The 19,638-nt window shown below is 34.4% G+C and overlaps 1 protein-coding gene across 3 annotated transcripts; it reads left to right on the top strand.

Annotated features, from left to right (window-relative positions):
• The first annotated feature begins 358 nt into the window (after positions 1 to 358).
• LOC136042103 (uncharacterized) lies at positions 359 to 15,611 on the top strand. Of its 3 annotated transcripts, none has more exons than XM_065727001.1 (3): positions 359 to 387; positions 13,357 to 13,483; positions 15,277 to 15,611. In XM_065727001.1, exons 2-3 carry the CDS (start codon positions 13,381 to 13,383, stop codon positions 15,594 to 15,596), a joined length of 423 nt encoding a protein of 140 aa, XP_065583073.1. In that variant the 5' UTR covers positions 359 to 387; positions 13,357 to 13,380; the 3' UTR covers positions 15,597 to 15,611. The 3 variants fall into 3 exon arrangements, with proteins under 3 accessions (XP_065583073.1, XP_065583074.1, XP_065583072.1); XM_065727002.1 differs by lacking the exon at positions 359 to 387 and adding an exon at positions 5,182 to 5,521; XM_065727000.1 differs by lacking the exon at positions 359 to 387 and adding an exon at positions 11,279 to 11,596.
• Positions 15,612 to 19,638: the final 4,027 nt, after the last annotated feature.

The raw sequence follows: 19,638 nt of genomic DNA, 5'->3' as shown, positions 1-19,638 counted from the left end.
AAGTCTCTAATGTTTATTATTCAACTATATAAACTTGCCAATTACTTTTAATCACTAATAGCAGTATGCATCTGCATTAATCTTCGTCTATAAATAATTACTGGATTGGACCTGTGGGAAGTGCAAATACCCGAATCGCCTATCCCCAGCAGTTTAAGGACAAATATCCTGCCGGTACCAATACGGCTCTTGGTGTTCGTTATCGTTCTCTTCTGCACAGGTTTATCCAAATGAAGAAAATGAGCGGCTCAAATTTTGTAATCTGTGGATATTTTGAAAGAAACAAATAGTTCGCAACTCGAGAGCGGCAACACTGAATAATTTAAACGGTGAAGAAGAAGGAGATGCAAAAAAGTTTAATAAAAACGCTTTTTTCTTGTCATTTAAGTAGAAAATTTATTTTACTTAATCTTTATTATTTAACTGCTTAATCTTAATAAAAAAAATCCAAAGGGCTTTATGTTTCTTCAATACAAAATATATATTAATTTTTATTTTCAGTAGAATACTAGTTAAGTATAAACCAGCAAATGTGTAAGAATTTTTTGAGGAGGAGACATTTGCCTAAAATTAACAAAATATTTCTGATAGGCACAAAAATATAACAAATTAAGCTAAACTAGGAAAATAGTTTTTTTCTCACTGAACAGTTACCATAACACATAATGTGTTGTAAGATTTTTGCAGTATGTGTGCATTATAGCCACCACATTCAAGTTCTATTGAGAAGTTAAGTTTGGTTAATGTTAATGACATAAAATAAAATATGATGAATATATAAAACTTTATCGACAAAATTATGAAAACTACAACAAAGAATCCTGGAATTTGTAAATCAGCATCATATCTAAATATACTGTATCTTACATTGTGATAGATTGTTTTAACACCCTACTGTACAGGGGTAAATATTTAAATTATGTATCATAGGTAATTATCTGAAGAGTAATCTATTAAAAGTCTCCTGAGCTAACTAGGGAAGTTTTTTCTTTCTTTTTTACTTGCTTTAGCCTGTATCCAGTTCCTGATTGCCATATAAATTCCATATTCATAGTTAAATAACATAAACCTATGTATATAGACTATAGCTTGTTGCTAATTTTTCTGGGCATAGAATGTTTGATTTGGTAAAGCCCTAGAGAAGGACCTGAAGAGAAAGAAACATAATAAAAAAAAATAATTCATGCTTCATAATTTTTAGAATAATAGCTGGTAACACATTTTATATACAACTTTGCTCTACTTTACCCCTCAATCCTCCCAATATAAAAATCTATTGCTGAAATTTCCTATTTTTCATTTGTTTTGTCAATCTGTCTCTAACTTCATCCCATGTAGCTGTAAATTAAACAAATGTGACAACAATAACTAGAAAAACAGGTGACAGGAGGTTAAATGCATTGAAAATATGAAATTTGAGCCATATTTCTGCACATTGGGAGGGAGATTGAGATAAAGCATAGCCTAACTTAATGATTTTCTCTTGCTATGTAGGGTAATTGGAAGGTCACTTGTATACCATGCTGTCCATTTTGGTCTTAGTTGGATAGAAAAAATCCAAAGAAAGTCCCCTTTGAAAAGATAGGTGCCACAAAGTGAGACTGTATTTGCCAAAACTTGGAGGTTTGTCCCTTCTGTCTGTTTAAACAAAACAGATTCTTAATTGAAGCTTTGTTCATTTCTATCTTAAGGGTGCACAACAATTATGATATAAGGTACTTTTCTTTATTCAATTGTCTTCTTTGTTTTCTAAAGGACTTTTTTTTAATCTAGATGTTTCATAAATTGCTCATTTTTACCAGAAGTTAATTTGACCTACTTTGAAATCCCTGGTCTTAAAATTACATTTGACTTTGTTAAAGCTAGGAGACATAGACCTTGTCTTTATTTAAAGAAAGTGAATAAACATTAGTAATTTGTATTGCACTAAAGCCATAGGGCCATGACAATTCAAAACAAAAAAGAAATTTCACTTTAGAATATTCAACATTGTCTAACATAACAGAAACAAAGAAAAAAAATTACAAAATTTTACTTCTGCAGTCTACTGTCAACATGAGAAGTTGTCCAAAATTTTAAATCTTGCAAAACATTCACCCCTCATCACATTCACCAGCCATCTCTCTTCAAACCTACACTTCATTTCTCATCTTACTTAATTCTACAAATGCATCAAATGACCCACTCTCTCATTAGTGCTTCCATAGATATGGTCAAAGTAAGAACCATCTTGCTTACATTTTATTATATTTAGAATTTCTGTCGCTAAGTCAGTACTTAAATATTTCATACACCTTTGTAAACAACCTTAAGATGGTAAAATAGGTTGGATTGTCCAAATTTTTAGTTACCACAATATATTTCAATCATTAGTGTAATATAAAGGGCAGCCAATAGTAAAGGACCTGAATAAATAATTTCAGGTAATTAAAAAAGTTTATTACTCAAAAACTTGATAAAACTAAAAGGGACTTCTTAATGATTAATTACTTTAAAATATCTACATTATACACAACAATAAACCTTTGCTATAAAGGGAAAGTCAGTAAGGCCCAAAAACTAATTAATACTAATTGTGCTTTGAGACAGTTAGCTGATAGTCTAAATGATTTTAGATAGTAATGAAGATAAAATGTGGGCAAACTCAACACCAATATGCAAGTAAGTAAGTATGGCAGCACTGACACATCAAGGTCTAAACTGGCAGTGCAAATTTCCACTTTGTGATCCTTTGGCCAAGAATTGCAATTAAGGGCTGGGGGCCAGAAATCCTGTGCTTTTGTACAACCTCCCTGCTTACCTTTTGCATATTTCTCCATTTGCCTATTTAGAGCTGGTTTAAATCTGTCTAACATCACTGACCCCCATTTAAAACAAATAAACTGGCAATACCAGGAATCAAACCTGTACCCATTGGACAAAGGGTTTCTTACTAAGAGTGCTTTCCACTTAGCCAAGAACATTATTATGACCAGAGTAAAACAACTATTTGAAAAAAAAAAATTTGAAAAAAACCAAGATGGATTTACAGCCATTTTCACTAATCTTTAATACACATTGTATTTTACTTAGACAAGTTATTTTAAGGCATGTGTCAACAAAGCTCCAGCAGGGATTGCTTTACTTAAGATGCAAACTAGCATGGTGAATGCTTAGCTGGTAAAAACCAAATACACTAGCAATGCCAGGAATTAAACCTGTACCCCTTGGACAAGGGATTCCCAAACCAGAGTGCCAACAACTTAGCAAGGAACACAAATGTGACCAGATAACTATTATTTGAAAAAAGAAATATTGAAAAAAACTCAATTCACGGTTGTTGCCATTTTCTCTACTGTCCTATAAACAATATATTTTATTTAGACAAATTAATTTTAAGACAGGTATCAACAAAACTCCATCAGGGATTGTATTTACTTAAGATACAACAAGCAATGTGACTGCATAGCTTTGTGATATTCTAGTCTTAAATAATAATAAAAAAGCAAATTTACATTTGCTATTTGTTTTCCAAACCATTTTAAGCAAAACCATTTGCAACAGCAATATGCCCATGGTTAGATTAGTGTCTATCCAAAATGCTTTACAACAGAAGGGACACATTTCTTGCAAAGCAAATACTCAGCTTTAATGCTATTCTGTGTCATCTCTAAAAAATGAACTGTATCAGGTGTATTTTGATATAAGATACTTCTAAGACTTTTAGCAAGGTGGCAGGCATTTCTTCACAATTTATACAATGTGTAAAAGAGCAACAGGGGGTGAGATTAGAAAAAAACTTTCAGGGATGGGTCTAAAGGCTAAAGTATGTTCTGGGAAGGTCTGCTTACATGGAGTACAAAGAAACTGTTTCACAGCTTTCCTCAATCCACTTTATAAGGTTTTAAAGATATGCACATACATTTCCTAAATTTTGAAAAAAAATATTGATATGGCTTAAAATGCTACTCAAATAAAAGGAATTACATTTTAAAAGCTAAAGCCAGAGTAAAAGAAATTGATAATTGAAAATTAAGGTAAATCTTGTTTTGTCAAAATTTCAATAGTATAGGTATAGACCTTTTGAGTAAGCAATTATCTAAGACTTAGAAATCAGAAAAGGGTTGACATAGAAGCTTGGCAGTACCTTCCCAGAGTATGTTTTTGACCCTGGATTAATTACTGAGTTTCATTCTTGTAACCTATTCCCTTTCCAAGATAGTGAAAATTAGCTAAACTAGAATTTTACGCATTTTTTGCTTTGGATTCGTTACTGAAAGTCCTATTTTCCTGACCTAACCCATTTCTAAGATAGCAAACAGTAGCCAAACTAGAGTTTGACCTGAAAATTTATCCATGGCCCTATAGGGTAAGGCTGAAATGTAAAGAGTTCTGACAAAGATGCAACACATCTTGAAGCATCTAGTAAGAATAGTAATTGGATTAACAATGCTTTATAACCACCAGGGTCTTGCTTCATCAAGGTTTTATCTCTGACCCCAAATTACCAAGCTAAGGTCAAGCCTAGGGCATCAAAAGGATGAAACAAAGATTTCCAAGTACCTATATAAGTTTTCAAAAGCTAATTCAAACTCTTGACTTGCTGTCTTAAGACCTATGTGAATCAAATTGCAGGAAATAACCCAACAGTTTTCCAAATAGCCCTAATAAGAAAAAACAAAATTAAACCTTACTTTTGCGTGGCTAGAATTTTATTTGTCAGCTTATAATTCTTAATTTATATAGACTTATTTATAGCCTACAAATTCTTCTTTTCGAAATCTACGCCTGAAAAGGTCAACCAACAATTATGAATGGTAGAACCCTAAGGTTAAAAACAATGACAGTTCTGGTATTAGAGTTCAACCAGTCAATTGTTTCACGCAAAATCACTTTTCATGACAACCTGGTTTGTCACTGTTTCACGCAAAAACAGCGGTTGAGCTCAACCACACCGAGTGGTTGAGCTCAAACAGTCTCTTTGGTTGACGCGAAAAAAAGCCTATAGCATTAAAGCAATAATTAAACGTGACCAATGTTGTTATTCTCGCAATTAATCTTGCCGTTTTAAGTGACACGTGGCCAGCCACAAGATTAGAAATAATGCAAATACATTTCCTAAATTTTGAAAAAAAAGATAAAATTCAAGTTAATTGATTTCTTGCTAGGCTATCTTGGAAAGGGTTTAGGTTAGGAAAATGAAATTTTCAGGGATGGGTCTACAGGCTAAAGTATGTCCCGGGAAGACATTTTGAAGTACCTACCTCCAATCCTCCCTCTAGACGGTCCTGACCTTTGAAAACATGTGTGTTATAAAAGTGAAATTGTGCAAAATAGATCTTCTGCTAATTTAAGCACAACAAAATTGTTTTTAGCTTCATAACTTAGCTCAATTCAATTTTATAAGGTTTTAAAGATATACAAAAACATTTCCTAAATTTTGAAAAAAACATTGATATGGTTTGAAATTCTACTCAAATAACAGGAATTGCATTTTCAGATCTAAAGGCAGAGAAAAAGCAACTGGTAACTGAAAATTAAGGTAAAATGTTGTTTTGTTAAAATTTCAATAGGTATAGACCTGTCATGTAGGTGAACTTCAGGGTCCTCTAAAGGCAGAAAAAGGGAGTGGAGGTAGGTACTTCAAAATACCTTTGTGGGATATACTTTAGCCTGTAGACCCATCCCTGAAAGTTTCATTTTCCTAACCTAACCCCTTACCCAGATAGCCAAAAGTCAGTAAACTAGAATTTTACCTAATATATAAAGAAGTAAATCAGGTAATTGCAATAGGTAAGCTTTCAGGCCAAATTACTGTCCCTTCAGACCTAATTGACTAAAAGCTCTGTAAAAAATTAGCTGTATTTGTACACACACACAATGAAACCAGACTGATTGTATCCTGGTTTGAAAGGGGGATAAATTTGGTGGCTTTAATTTAGGTAATGTTTTTACGTCATAATCTAGTCATAGGCCATACATTATAGGCTTAGTTAGAGCTTTCACTGGTTCCATTTGGCTTTTTGCTCCTTACTTTGCTACCTTGTCTGCTTTTTCATTTCCTTCTATACCTAGATGACTAGGTATAGGCTATATTGAAATTTAATAACAAAGCCTAATCTTCCAAGGCTGTTTAGGTTTACTTTGGTTTGATGTAGCTCTATGTCCAGTGTTTCAAACTTAGGGTTTCTTAAGATATTGAGAGCAGATTTAAAGTCAGAGAATATTACTATGCATTAAGTGCTCTGATTTGGTTCAATTAGGGTCTCTAAGCCCAAATTGACAGCAGCTGCTTCAGCTGTTGGGATACTAGTCCCTGACTTGTGTTTTTCCATAATGCATAGGCTGTGCTCTTTTAAAAAGCAACCACTTCCACATCCCTCTTCACATAAAGATCCATCAACATATAGTTAGGTATTTCCATTATATTCCTTTTCTAAGAGCTGATGAAATGATGGATTGTATTTTGGGTTAAGTTTTATTTAAACCCTTGTAAGCAGTTTGTGTACAGAATTTGTCCTGACTCATTGGAAATAAGTAAGCTAAGAAAGTTGAAACAGGACTGGAAATTGTACATCAAATCTAAATCATCTGTTGGGAAAATGAAAGCTGGTTAGCCTGAGATTACTGCTATGCTCAAAGAGAAACTGTTTGTTGCCATCCTGAAGCAAGTTTCTCCTAACATGACTTGTACTGATGTAGAATCCCTTGTTCCAAGGGCATCAAGGACAATAGAAATCTGCAACTTTGAGCATTCCAAAGTGTTTAAGCTGTATTTTGGGACCAGGGAGGACCTTGAAGATTTTCTTGTGGTATCAGTTTGGGTTGGCTTTGAGAAGCTGCCTGCAGAAGATTTCAAATTTCTTCCAAAAAGTTTATTTTCCTGTTATGAAGTTGGTCATATAGTGGCCAACTGTGTATTAGTGCCTATTTTTGGTTATTGTAGTGCTTCTGACCACACCTCCACAAAGGATAATAAGTGCACAAAAGATATGTACTGCATTTTGTGCAAAAAAAGGCCATACATACAACAGTGTAAGATGTCTGGCTAATCAGGCAAAAAACAATGCTGAACCCCTTCAAAATGAGTCTTTCTGAACCAACCTTTCTGAAGTCCGTTTATCCTTAATCCATTTTTGATTCAGCAAGTGACTTTTTGGCAATCAGAATCTGGAATTTTATTGTGCTAGATATTTACCTGCCCACAAACTACCTTGACAACCAATCTGAAATACTTTTTGCCATTAGTGCTTCTTGTTTATCCAAATGTTTGTGAAAAATAAAAGAGCACAGTTTATGCTTTATTGCAACTGGTGACTTCAATTTTTGATCTAACCAACCCACATAATTCTTCTGGTGATTCTGATTACTCAAGTATTATTTTTGGACTGTTAAATGATGATTGTGTAGTTGCACTGAAGAATAAGAGTTTTACTTATGTCCATAATTTGGGTAGTACATCTAACTTAGACCATGTTTCTCATACATCATCTGTAACTATTGCCAAAGTTGTTGTAAGTAATTCCAAATTTATGTCAGATCACTTCCCTTTGTCTTTTAGTGCTCTGATTGGTGATTGTGGCCCTTCTTCTAACTGGCTTCTAAAAAATCAATATGTATTTTATGCTAATGATTGGGATAGGGCATCTCTAGATTTTTTCCAGAATGTGTGTAATGATTTCCTCACAAAAATTTGTGTCCATTTTGATTTGTTGATGCAGAGTTCAAGGAAGAATATGTATGATTTTCGAGTTAGACTGAACATTTATTGTAGTGAACTTACTCATGCCCTAGCTCTTGCAGAAAAATTGGCAGTACCTATTAGGTGAATAAAAGTTGGAACTGAAGAGCCTGGCTGGTCAACTAATGATAATTTACAAAATGCTTGCTTTTCTGCTAAGTTTTGGCTTTCAGTTTGGATTGAAGCAGATAAACCACACAATGGGTGGCTGCAAAAACTGTATTATACTAAACGCCAGTTAGCAAAGTACCTTTCTCTTTATTGGAGCTCAATTATTTTGTCTTGTTTGGAAGAAGTTCGGTCTTGGCCAAATAAGTTGTGGTCCAGTCTTGTAAAAGATATGCCGAGTCAAATACCATCTTGTATACCACTTTCCTCATGGGCTGAGTATTATAAAAGGAGAATTTTCTGTTCCAATTCCACATCTGCAAAATAGTTTCAAAGTGAAACTCCAATATTTTTTGAGCATGCTTCTAGTCCTTGGCTGATTATTTCCAAGAGCTGGATTATTTCTAATAATCAGTTAATAACCAATTACAATTAGTAAACTGAAGAAAAACAAGTCTAGAGGATTTGATAGGATATCTGCACAGCATTTGTTGTTGTGTGGTGAATTGTTTATAGAACCGTTAGTACTCTTTTACCAAATAATATTTAATCTGGGATTTGTCCCTGATTCTTTTTCAATTGGATGGTTTACTCCTATCCCAAGGAAGAATAAACCTCCTTCTGAATGTTTGTCTTTTTGCCCAATAACAGTTGCAACTTTATTTTGTAAAATTTTTGAGAATTTGATAGATGATGAATTGAGAACTAAATGTACAGTTTAGGCCCACCATTTTGGTTTTCAGTCTTGCCTGGGGTGTGGTCAAGCCCTTTCTGCTTTGGCATCTGCTTTAGTTGATGAAGAAAAACACTGGGAAAGTATTGGTTTAGCTGCTCATGATAGTAAGACGTGCATTTCATTTGCTTCTCCACAAGGAGGTTCTATTTGACTTGGGTTTGACCAGTGCTGATTCCTGCATCCTAGCCCTGCTGGCTGACATGTATGAAAATCTGAAAGTGGAACTTAGGCTCCCTTTACTAGCTAACGAGTTTACTACTAGTCTCTTATGTGATTTTGCTTTTTCTTCACGTGGAAATTCCCTTCTCTCAGTAAAGAAAGGGTAAGACAAGGTGCTATTTTGTCACTGACAGTATTAAATAACAGTATTTTTAAGGCCACAATCAAAGTAACTTATGACTTATATTCTGTTTGTTATTGATTTGTCTTTGATTTGACATGGACTAGAAGCTAATTTTATCAAGTTGCAACAAAAGTATGCCCATATTGGACTCCATTTTAATGCTGAAAAGTCTGAAGTGCTGCTTTTTAACTCAAAATCAGATGCTGCTCAGAGCATCATACTTGGTGGTTCTATTGTTGAGTTTGTGGATGATATTGTGTATCTGCGCCTCCCTATTGGACAATCAATGTTAGAGACATAGTGGTTACTGCTCTCTCTTTTTCAGAAGCGATCTTTTTTTATGTATAGCTGTATAGTGGCAAATAAGTGGAAGTTTGATTGTTGTCTTTTGGCCCAGGTGTACAATGCTATGGTTTTTCCTCATTATCTTTATCTCAGTCCCTTTTTGTGAATTTTTACATTTTGCTACAGATAAACTGAAATTACACTCAAATACTCAATGTACTACAAGTTTGCAAATTTTCTGCTGCGTTTATCACTGTGGACAAGGAATAGGTATGTTACGCGCCAGTATGGTGTTACTAAACCTGAAGAAGCAATTCTGTCGCAAATAGACCAATGTAATTCATCAGTCAAGACCCACCCATGGGCCAATGTTTTAGCAGTAGTTGGCATCTGTTTTGTTTGTGTCAGATGAATTAGTGTCTTGTGCTTCTTTTTTTTTTGTGCTCAATTTATTTCTCCATTGATGGGTACTAAATACATTCATTCATTCATATGTGACATAGAACACATTATGGCTTCAAAGCTATCATATGAAGACACTATAAAGACATTTGCTTTGATAAAAGTATTTAAAGTTAAATTCTAATCTACAGGATAAAATTGATTGTATTTTTTTTAAATGGTATCAGCAATAAAATATTGTTATGATGAATCTTAAAGTTTTTCTTAAAACTCTTCACCCATAAGAGTTTGCATAAATAAAAGAATATGCTAATGTTAGTAAAACAACTAAATACGTATACAATAAATAACTATATTCTTCAAAGAAGTAAAATAGCCATAACCTGATACCTATAATTGGTTTGTCAACTGGTGGCACCAAATGTAATTCTTGGCCTGGGTTGACAGGTTTATATCTGTCCCTATGCTATGGATAATTAGATGACTGCCTAAGCAAATATAAATTAAAATGGATACTCGAGTCATAATTAAAATGATTGCCACAAATAAGTGTAGGTGTGTCACCACTTAAACCCATGTAGAACTTAAATGTAAAGATTTCAAGCCACTTTGGAAAAAGGAAAAACAAACATATGATGGCCCTTTTTGGGATTTCTTTTTTTTTGGGGGGGGGATGATGCCTTTAAAATTATGTTAGTTTCTTTTTGGTAAGGAAGCTTACAATTGCAAATTTATCAGGGACAATGTGATGTATGGCCTGCTTCTGGACACCCTACCACCCTCTCCCATCAAATGAAAAATTTGAGGTCCTTTAGTCCAGACCATGAACCTTGGAAATCTCAAGCTTATCAGAAAAAAAATTTACTCAGATTCAGGAGCCTTGTCCCCTAACAAAAAATGGAATTTAGCCTTCTTGTGGGGGAGCCAAACTTACTTTCCAATTTTCTCTTCTGCACTGGGGTCTTGACAGCCCAAGGAGTTAAAAATATTAGTTTCAAGTTTATAGGGAATAATAATGATAACATTTTCGCGGGACTAGCGGGCAGAAATATGAGCCTATTACTGCTAATTTCTGTCAACCTCCAGCCACTGGTCATCCTTCCAAGTATCTGACCACTGGCAGTGCGTTCTGAGGAATACGCTGCTGATGGTGCCAAGACTGTTATAGTGGTTATTATGTTTAGAAAAGTGTATTGAATGGTGAATCAAGTGGTAGACTTAAAAAGGATATGTTCAAACCCAAAATTTTTTCCCATTAGGTAGATAACACAGTTCTTTGACTCAATCTCATATTCACACCCATGATCATTGTTAGCTTCTTCTTAAGATGACTGGTAAATTCAAGTAGATTTTTCTGCTGGTTCGATTTTGTGAAAAATGTGGTACTTGCTAGTTACCCAAAACATGCTCAAGAGGTTTGCTTTGTTTGATCTGAGTAAACCTATTTTTTCTGTTGTACTCGGCTGTAATTAGCTTAGGTACTTTCTTGTTAGCTAGTACACACTTAAAAATTGAAGTTAGGTTAATCATAATGAAATATACCAAAATATGATGAAATTGTTATAGTTTAGTAACAAAACTATGGAAACTAATGGCCTGTTTTCCATAATTCTTTGTTGTAGTTCCCATAATTCTGTTACTAAAGTATTTATATTTTCATCATATTTGGGTATATTTTAATATGATTGCCCTTGCTTCACTTCTTGGGTGTGTTCTGCATAATTAATATGTACCAAAACAGCATATATATCCCTATTAAAACACAAACGGTTTTCTTTTTTGGTTTTCCCTGTAAACTTACGGAGACATTGTTACGTCAGAATTGCTGCATCATTCTGACTCCACATAGAAACAACGTCAGCCAATCAGCTTTAGATTCTTAAACAAAACTCCAAAATCCCACAACATAAAACGCGAAGTTTAGAGTTGTAAAATGACTAATCTTGAATGCAGCGCTAAATTGGTTAGACACAAGTCAACTTTTTAGTTTTTTATTGAAATGGTAAGTGTTTTCCCAATTTACACACTCTGTCTGCAATTAACCGATCTGATTTGGCTTATTTCAGGTTTATTTATTAATAATATTTATTTTAGGCTAGGAGGAACCTAGCTTTGTTTAGGCTAGCTATATAGACTCAGGAAATGGATATAATTTTGAAAATCTATTGATTCTTGGAAAGTTTGTTATTTTGTTTGTTGTCTTATGAATACTTTTTAGTTTAACTAGAGAGTCGATATCAAACCCCTCCCCTCAGTTTTTTTTTTCAAGTAGCCAGTTTATAATACCTTATCATTTGACCATTTCCTAAATATGAAAATTTCCAACTAAAATTTTATTTAACCTATAGGTTACATTTTTCTTTGTATTTAAGCAAGAACCAATCAAGGGAAGGGTATCCTCATGGACAGCTAGGTTAGATAATGTAAAGGTGTATACTAAGTGTAATTTTATGCTTCAGAAATAGTTTAACTTAAGACAATAAAGACGGCATGGGTCAGACTATAGAAAAAAAAGAGTATGTCTATCTCACATTGTTCATAGCGAGTTGTCATATCATGACTAACTCCAAATTTCAGAAATTTGGTGTATGTGCCATATATTTTTGTAATTCTTGCTATTGAAATTTTAGCCTCTTAAATCTCCCCTCTGGCTGGCACAGTGAAGGTTCACTTTCACTGTTGTGCACTTCAAATTGTGTCTATTTTTAGTTCCCAACCAACCTTAAACAACTTTGGTCCTCATATTATTCTCAAAATGTTTCAAGACTGTCAAGTAAAACTTCCGAGCCAATTTTTGAAATTTCAGGACTTAATAAATACCAGTTGCAGGCTAGGACCAAAAAGGCAGATGCTTATGAAATATAACCAAGGAAATGATCTTGACAAATAAAAACTAAAGTGTAGCTTAGGATTGTAGAGCTTCAATAATATAGTGCGAAAGTTCCAGAAGGGGATTTTCAAGACAAGGACCTGAGTGGAAGTGACTAGAACTGAATATTGTATTTTTGGTTAAATGTGTGTATGCTAAGTTGACATTTATTAGACCAATTTTCTATGATTATCGTAATTCAATGTTCTATGGTCACTGTAAGACCAATTTATATGCATGGTGAATTTACATGTAAGACTGATTAAGCTATGTTGGGGTTTTATTCTTGGAATAAAATAAAGTTACTTCACTTTGACATGAAATGTCCAGATAATCCAATAATCTTCTTTGAGCCCTCCACTATTTTCATATTAAATGTAGCTTTTAGTTTTTACTGTGTTCGTCATCAATGTTCTCATTCTCATTTGTATATTGTTTACTATTATCTGTGATTGAGTAGATCAATGCACTTATGTGTTAAGACGTTATTACCACATTACCCCCGCTACAAGATTACAATTTTTTTTTTTTTTTTTTTTTTTTTTTTTTTATAAAGCATAGAGCTTAATTGGTAAGAAATTTGCTTTGGAGAATCAGGACTAAAGAGAAATATAAATACTGTTCTGTTTTATGTGAGAGATTCTAATAATCAATTCACTTGAGTTTTTTTTTTTTCTTATTAATAAAACTTGAAATTGCTGCTTGTAATGTATCCTTAAACCTTCAAATTATGATTTATCTAGACTTACATTCTACCTAGGCTGCATTAAAGCTTTTAAAGCACCAACATAGCTGTTCTAGCGTTAAGTTGCTTTGGCTTTTTATAATTTTTTCAGAATAAGTTGCAGAGTGGAGGATAGCATATATTCTGCTCATATACGTTTTTGTTTCAGGCTTCTCAATTTACTGATGTGCAAATGGAAGATTTGACAGCAGAATTAACAGCAGTCATGAAGTGTCTTGGACAAAACCCTACAGATGCTGAAATCTTAGCCATAATAAAAGAAGTAGATGCTGATGGTGAGAAGTTTTTTTTTTTCTCAATCTTCTCCTTTTCCGCAAATTCTTTGCTATGTTGGCCTCAGGTGGCTTTGTACTGCAGTAAGTTGTTATTAGTAGTAGTAATGTGATTTTGTTTAGTGGTGATTCTGTTTTCAAGATGGGTTTTCCAATTTCTTCTGAAAGATGTCTTTGAAAGACTTGTAATTCATGAATCTTTGTTAAGATCTATAGCAAACAATTTGAAAGCCCTGTTGCATTCTTGGGTCTTTTAGACGTTGAGGACAAGGAGCAAAATTTCTACCAGTTAAACACAGTGGTTAGGAAGTAACATGGAAATTGCTTGGGAAAGGAATTTTTTTTTAAAAAATTGCAGGATGGGCTAATCACTTATGTTTTTATCGATGGTTTGTGAAATAGCCTTGCATTCTCTGCTGTCATGGCTGTCTCCATGCTTTTCTTAAACTCATTAAAATTTGATTTGATATCATGGGTGCTTACAATTCATGGTAAATGCCAAAACCAAACTAAAGCGATATATACATAGGTTGTTTTTGAAGCTATGAGGAATTCGAAATTAAAACGATAGTTATTTATGTTATATTATTCTCTTTTTAAAAGTATCTTAAGAATAGTAATACATCCTGTCTGGCTGTAATGACAACGCAGTCTGACAGTTACTTTTTGGATTTGTTTGTAGACAGAAGAGACTCATTTGTTTATTTTAAAGGGATTCACTTAATCCAATAAAAAGTAAAAGAATATAGTAGAAAACTAGATAGCATCTTTCCAGATAGTAATGGCAATCTATTATACATTTTTCACTTTTTCTTTATTTATTTATTTTTTTTTAGAACAGTGATTCGGGGTAGTAAGCTTACATGAGCACGACAACATAGGTAAACATGATCAAAAGGCAGGTAAAAGAGCATAAATAATAAAATAAGACTATTTTGAGTGCTCTGAGGACAGGCTTGTAAGCATGAGCTATGACTTGTGAAGTACAGAGATAGTGCGTTGCACCGCTCAAGTATTTTTCGCAAGCAGGTGCTAGAGGGACGACCAACGACTTTTACAAGTATATCATGTAAACAGATGGATGAAGTGGCAAGTAACTACATGTAGCAAGTACAACCCAAGGTTAAATGTCGCTGATCAACTTTGCCACAATTTTGTCACGCCCCATCATTGAATTTGTGGTGCCAGAACAGAACCCAGCCTAGTTTTGCAAATGGGCAACTCCTTGGGTACGCCCATGTCCGTCGTCTCATCTGTTATTATAGAAAATGGTGTTTTATCTAATTTGTTCAACAATCTTTTCTTAAAAAAGACGGTGAATTCTTAGTGACTCAAAAACTAAGTTCGTCTAAACGCAAGTGGAAGCTTTCTTGAGCCAGAGACAGTGTTTCTTGCTATCCAATGTCACATGGACATTGGATGTCTGGATTTTTTTTTTTTTTTAAGATTAAAATTTCTAAGAAAAAACTTTGGGTTTCTCCTACGAGAACGACCTATTTTTTAGCAACTTTTTTTTTTAGTCTTAATAATCGTAACAAGTGTTTTGGATGTCAAAAGCAGTTTTCAACCATTCGTGAAAGCGAGAAAATAAATACTTTTGACGTATATTGAAAAATTACAAGCCTTTGACATTCTTACAGACCAAGGTAGACATCCTCCTGGATTACTGATTAATCAAATTCATCAATCATGTTGAGTTGACACCAAAACGTCTCGTAACAATTGTTTTGTAAAATCCCAATTGGACAACATATTTGTTACATAGAACAGAAAGCTATAAAAGAAACTATTTTTAGGAAACGGTACGATCGAATTTTCTGAATTTGTGATTGCGATGGCTAAGAGTGTCAACGACATTGATGCTGAAAAAGAAATAAAAGAGGCCTTCGACGTCTTTGACAAAGACGGCAACGGACATATTAATGTAGAAGAACTTCGATACGTTTCGGTAAATTTGGGCGAAACATTCTCTGATGAAGATATAGCCGAGATGCTTAAACAAGCTGATTTCGATGGTGATAGTGTTGTAAACTATAAAGGTATTTTTTTATGCTTGGATATTTTTCTAAAACTTTTAGATGGATGCAAAAATTCAGCTTGTAAACTTTTATTTTAATGCACATAAAAATCTCACTTTAATTTGAAATTAGAATTTTTCATTAAGCAGTGGTCTTATGCTTGTCACCAAAATGTCATGTCTAGACATGTGTCTGCCCAGAAATCTAAGTCTTGACACCTACCATTCACAAGTAAAATTTAGTATTTCGCTTAAAACACGGCAGCTTTTCCTGGCAACAACACGATATTAATAATATTACAGGGCCTAAATACCCAGGCTAGTACAAAATAGGGAAATATGGTATCCTAGTTTACACTGATTTTGTGCTAGGACAGAAAATAGTAATGGCAATAGACTACTACAATTTGGTAGGTGGGATAATCTGGGTAGTTATAAACAACCTGATGTTTAGTCCCAATGCAGCCCATGAGTTAAAATAGTGCTTGCATTAAGTCTCATTCTAACTTATTTTTTACTTTCTTCAAAGTTTTTTTTTTGTCATTCCTCAACTTAATTATGACATGGAAGGAATTATTCTTTAATAAAACAAGAAAAATTTGCCTACTTGTTATTTGTCAAGTAAAGTTAAGACCATTCCTTAATAAAAACAAAGCGAGTGAAGAATTCACTGAAACGAGGATTTTGTAATAAAACAGGCAATTAGGGAGGATAACTGCCAACAGAGTAGTTGATGTGTTGCTAGACTTCAGGAGGACAATTTGAGATGAATTATTCTCTTAAGGAGAAAAACTGGATGAATTTTGAGCAATATTAGCTTGTTAGAAGAGACAATGATTTTTTGCAAGAGGTTTCTGAGTGATAGATCATAAAAGAGCAAGAAGGGAAAAGGAAGTAGGGAAAGCATTAAAGTATGATTTTAGGTGTCACTAAATGGATGCCATAAATTAGATCAATCAAGATCTGGAAAACGCAACCAGACTGCTTAATTAATTTTACGCTTCTGAACAGGCATGACTGAAGCATTGTGAACATCATGAGGCCAACTATTACTGCCCATTCTAACCATGAGTCCCCAGTATCGGCACTGACTGCTTATGAGTTTATCAATAACGAGTGGCTGTTTAGTCTTCTCTCTAATTTTGTCCCTCCAGTAGATTCTGAGAAACCGTCGAAGACAATTATTTTCAAAACTTTGGATCCTTTTCTCTAGCTGTTTTGTCAGCGCCCAGCTTTTGGAACCATACGTTAGTACTGATAGGACATTGCTATTGAAGAGGCTCAGTATTAGCTTCAAACAGAAAGTGGCACTTCTCCAAACGTTTCTTAACATATCAATGGCGCTTCCTGCATACGTGATACATGTGGCAATTTCATGCTCAGGGCTTCCATCAGTGCTCACTAGACTCCCAAGATATCTAAACATATCTGTCTCTTCAATTTTCCTTGCTTTAACTGTCAGTGGTTTAGCAGGTAGTCTATTCACATTGCGCATGATATTTGTACCTCGCCATATGTTGCAATCAGCAACTATACCCTTCTTAATTAGTTTCAATATATACCCTTTCTTCCAATCTGTGGGAATATCCTCAGTGTCCCATATCTGCATTAACACTTCGTGTAGTGGCTCAGCTAGCACTCCAACACCGTATTTCAATAGTTCAGGGTGCATACGATCGATGCCTGCAGCTTTTCCTTTCTTTAGTTTACGTAGTACTGTCTCTATATCATATATACTAATCGCCTCTGTACTTATGTCTAATTGGAAAGGGGTCGACCATCTGGGGGGTCTGCAGGAAGGGCAAAATTTAATATTCCGTGGAAATACTCTTTCCATCTATTATCGATTTCTTCTTTGCGCGTTAGCAGTCGTCCTGATTTACTCTCAATCGCAGTAGCAGGCTTTTTGAAATCTTCTGTGATCTCTTTCGTTATGCGATAAACTGCCCTATTATCATCTTTACTAGCAGCAGCTTCGGCTTCAGTAGCTTTGGTCTCGAGGAAGCAACGTCCATCTGCTCTCCTTTGGGCTTTTTGTGCTTTTTCCTTAGAAAGTCCTTATATTCAGATGTGGTACTGAGGTCGGAGGAGTCTAGTTGAATTTTCATCTCTTTCCTCACTGACATGAGTTTCCATGAAGAATCACTTATCCACTGTTCCCTCTTCTTTTTAGGGAAACCAAGAGTCTCTTTAGCTACAATTTGCACATTTTCCACGATCTGGGTCTATGTTTCACAAACAGACTCTGTCCTCTCCTCACAAACAAGGCTAGGAAACTTATTGGTGAGGAATAGACAATAATTTTGTCGAATGTCTTTGTCCTTTATCTTCTGCAAATCAAATGTTCGAAGAGTTCTTTTGCACTTCACAATAGCCTTTAGCTTCAGCTTGAAACGGGCGATTACTAGCTGGTGATCAAAGAACAATTGAGCACCACGATTGGAATGTACATCTTTGAAACATCTGTGTCGCTTCCTGATCAAGAGGCTGTCAATTTTGCTTCTTGTCACTCCATCAGGGGAAGTACAAGTATACTTGTGGACTTCCCGGTGGGGAAACCACGAGCCATCAACAATTAGGCCACGGTCAACACACATATATCAATCACACACCATTATCATTAATGGCGCCAAAACCATTTTATCACCTCAGGTGCATATCTATGGCTATTACCAACTTTAGTATTCAAATCACTACATATATTTAAAATCTCGTGCTCAGCTATATAATTGACTAGATCGTTAAGGTTGTAATAGAAACAATCTTTCTTGGAATTATTGGCTTCATTTGTCGGAGCAGATGCTACAATCATTGTCAGCTTTGACTGCAAGCTTGCAAAACGGACTTCCATCATCTTTTCGTTTTTGGGGACGAACTCAAGCATTGACTTGGTCGCAACTTAAACGTCTTGGCCGCAACTATCTTGGGACTAGAGACGTGCTGTTAACCCCCTAAGATTTGTTAATCTCCATGATTGGATTAGCCCTAAATTGAAGAAAATGAAATCTATATAAATGTTCAAATAGAACATTTTCGAAATATCTGCAATGTCAAAATGTATTTAAATATATATTCTCTTCATTTTTGAAGAGATTTCTAAACATTTTTCTTTCTCTTTGCTTAAACCTGGAACACATGTCGGTTAAAAAGACAACTTTTGTTGGCGTCTGAATGAACCATGATCTATACCCCAAAGCTTGTTGTGTATATTTAAAATGACATCTAGGAACATTGTATGTGCCCTAGACACAACTCACAGCTGTTGACTGCGTGGCAAAACATAGCCAAGCATATATATATATATATATATATATATATATATATATATATATATATATATATATATATATATATATATATATATATATATATATATATATATATATATCTTTTGAACTGATGTTGACGTTTTCCTGGTAGTTATGGTAGAACCTTTTTAAGGACTACCCTTTCCTGAAGTTTAAAACAAAATTCCGCTAATTGAAAAAACAGAATTCACAGTTTGTAATGATATCGGCTTCATCATTACTAAGTATTAATTTTTCCGGAATAAAACAAGAGAACCAAAATAATTGTTCTGTGATTTCTGGGAAATTGGGCGTCGCCTTTCAGTTTCCTGTGGTTTAGTGGAGCGGCTTAACCATGCTCTTAGATATGGTGATCGATTGAGGTATGGAGTCCTTTTTTTTTTTTTTTTTTTTCTTTTTTTTTTTTGCAGTGGAAACAATGATTAAAAGTTGTGGAATTGTTTTCCCTACTTTCTATACTAGCGTCAACCTCTTTCGAAACAAGTTTCATATTGGAGTTTCCATGTTGGTTTGGGGTGGGGGTTGGGCAGTGACATGTCGGTTTTGCGTATATCTTTTCGAATTATTGTTTTGCTGGGTCTATACTGGGTAAGGTTCGTCTTTGGTGGTTTACATTTAGACGTAAAAAAAAAGTGAGATGTACAAAATTCAGAGAATTTACTAATGACAATTTCAAGAATAGTGATGAGGTTCTAAAGACCACTTTGCAGACCTTAATTGATATATGCATTATGAAAAACAACTGTAGTGGCCTGGAGTTGTCTTTGGGAGGGATACAGACCACATTTCCAGAATAGTTCAATACCTTAACAGAGTTGCCAACTAGAGTGTCT

The sequence above is a fragment of the Artemia franciscana genome, unplaced genomic scaffold (assembly GCF_032884065.1).
Source record: "Artemia franciscana unplaced genomic scaffold, ASM3288406v1 PGA_scaffold_64, whole genome shotgun sequence".
NCBI lineage: Eukaryota > Metazoa > Arthropoda > Branchiopoda > Anostraca > Artemiidae > Artemia > Artemia franciscana.
The sequence above is the reverse complement of the archived record's forward strand: the minus strand, read 5'-3'. Positions and strand labels throughout refer to the sequence as shown.

Excerpts from the sequence above, each read along its gene's own strand:
- LOC136042103 (XM_065727000.1), top strand. Across the intron at positions 13,484-15,276 it reads AAAAGAAGTAGATGCTGATG|GAAACGGTACGATCGAATTT; the intron begins GTGAGAAGTTTT and ends AACTATTTTTAG.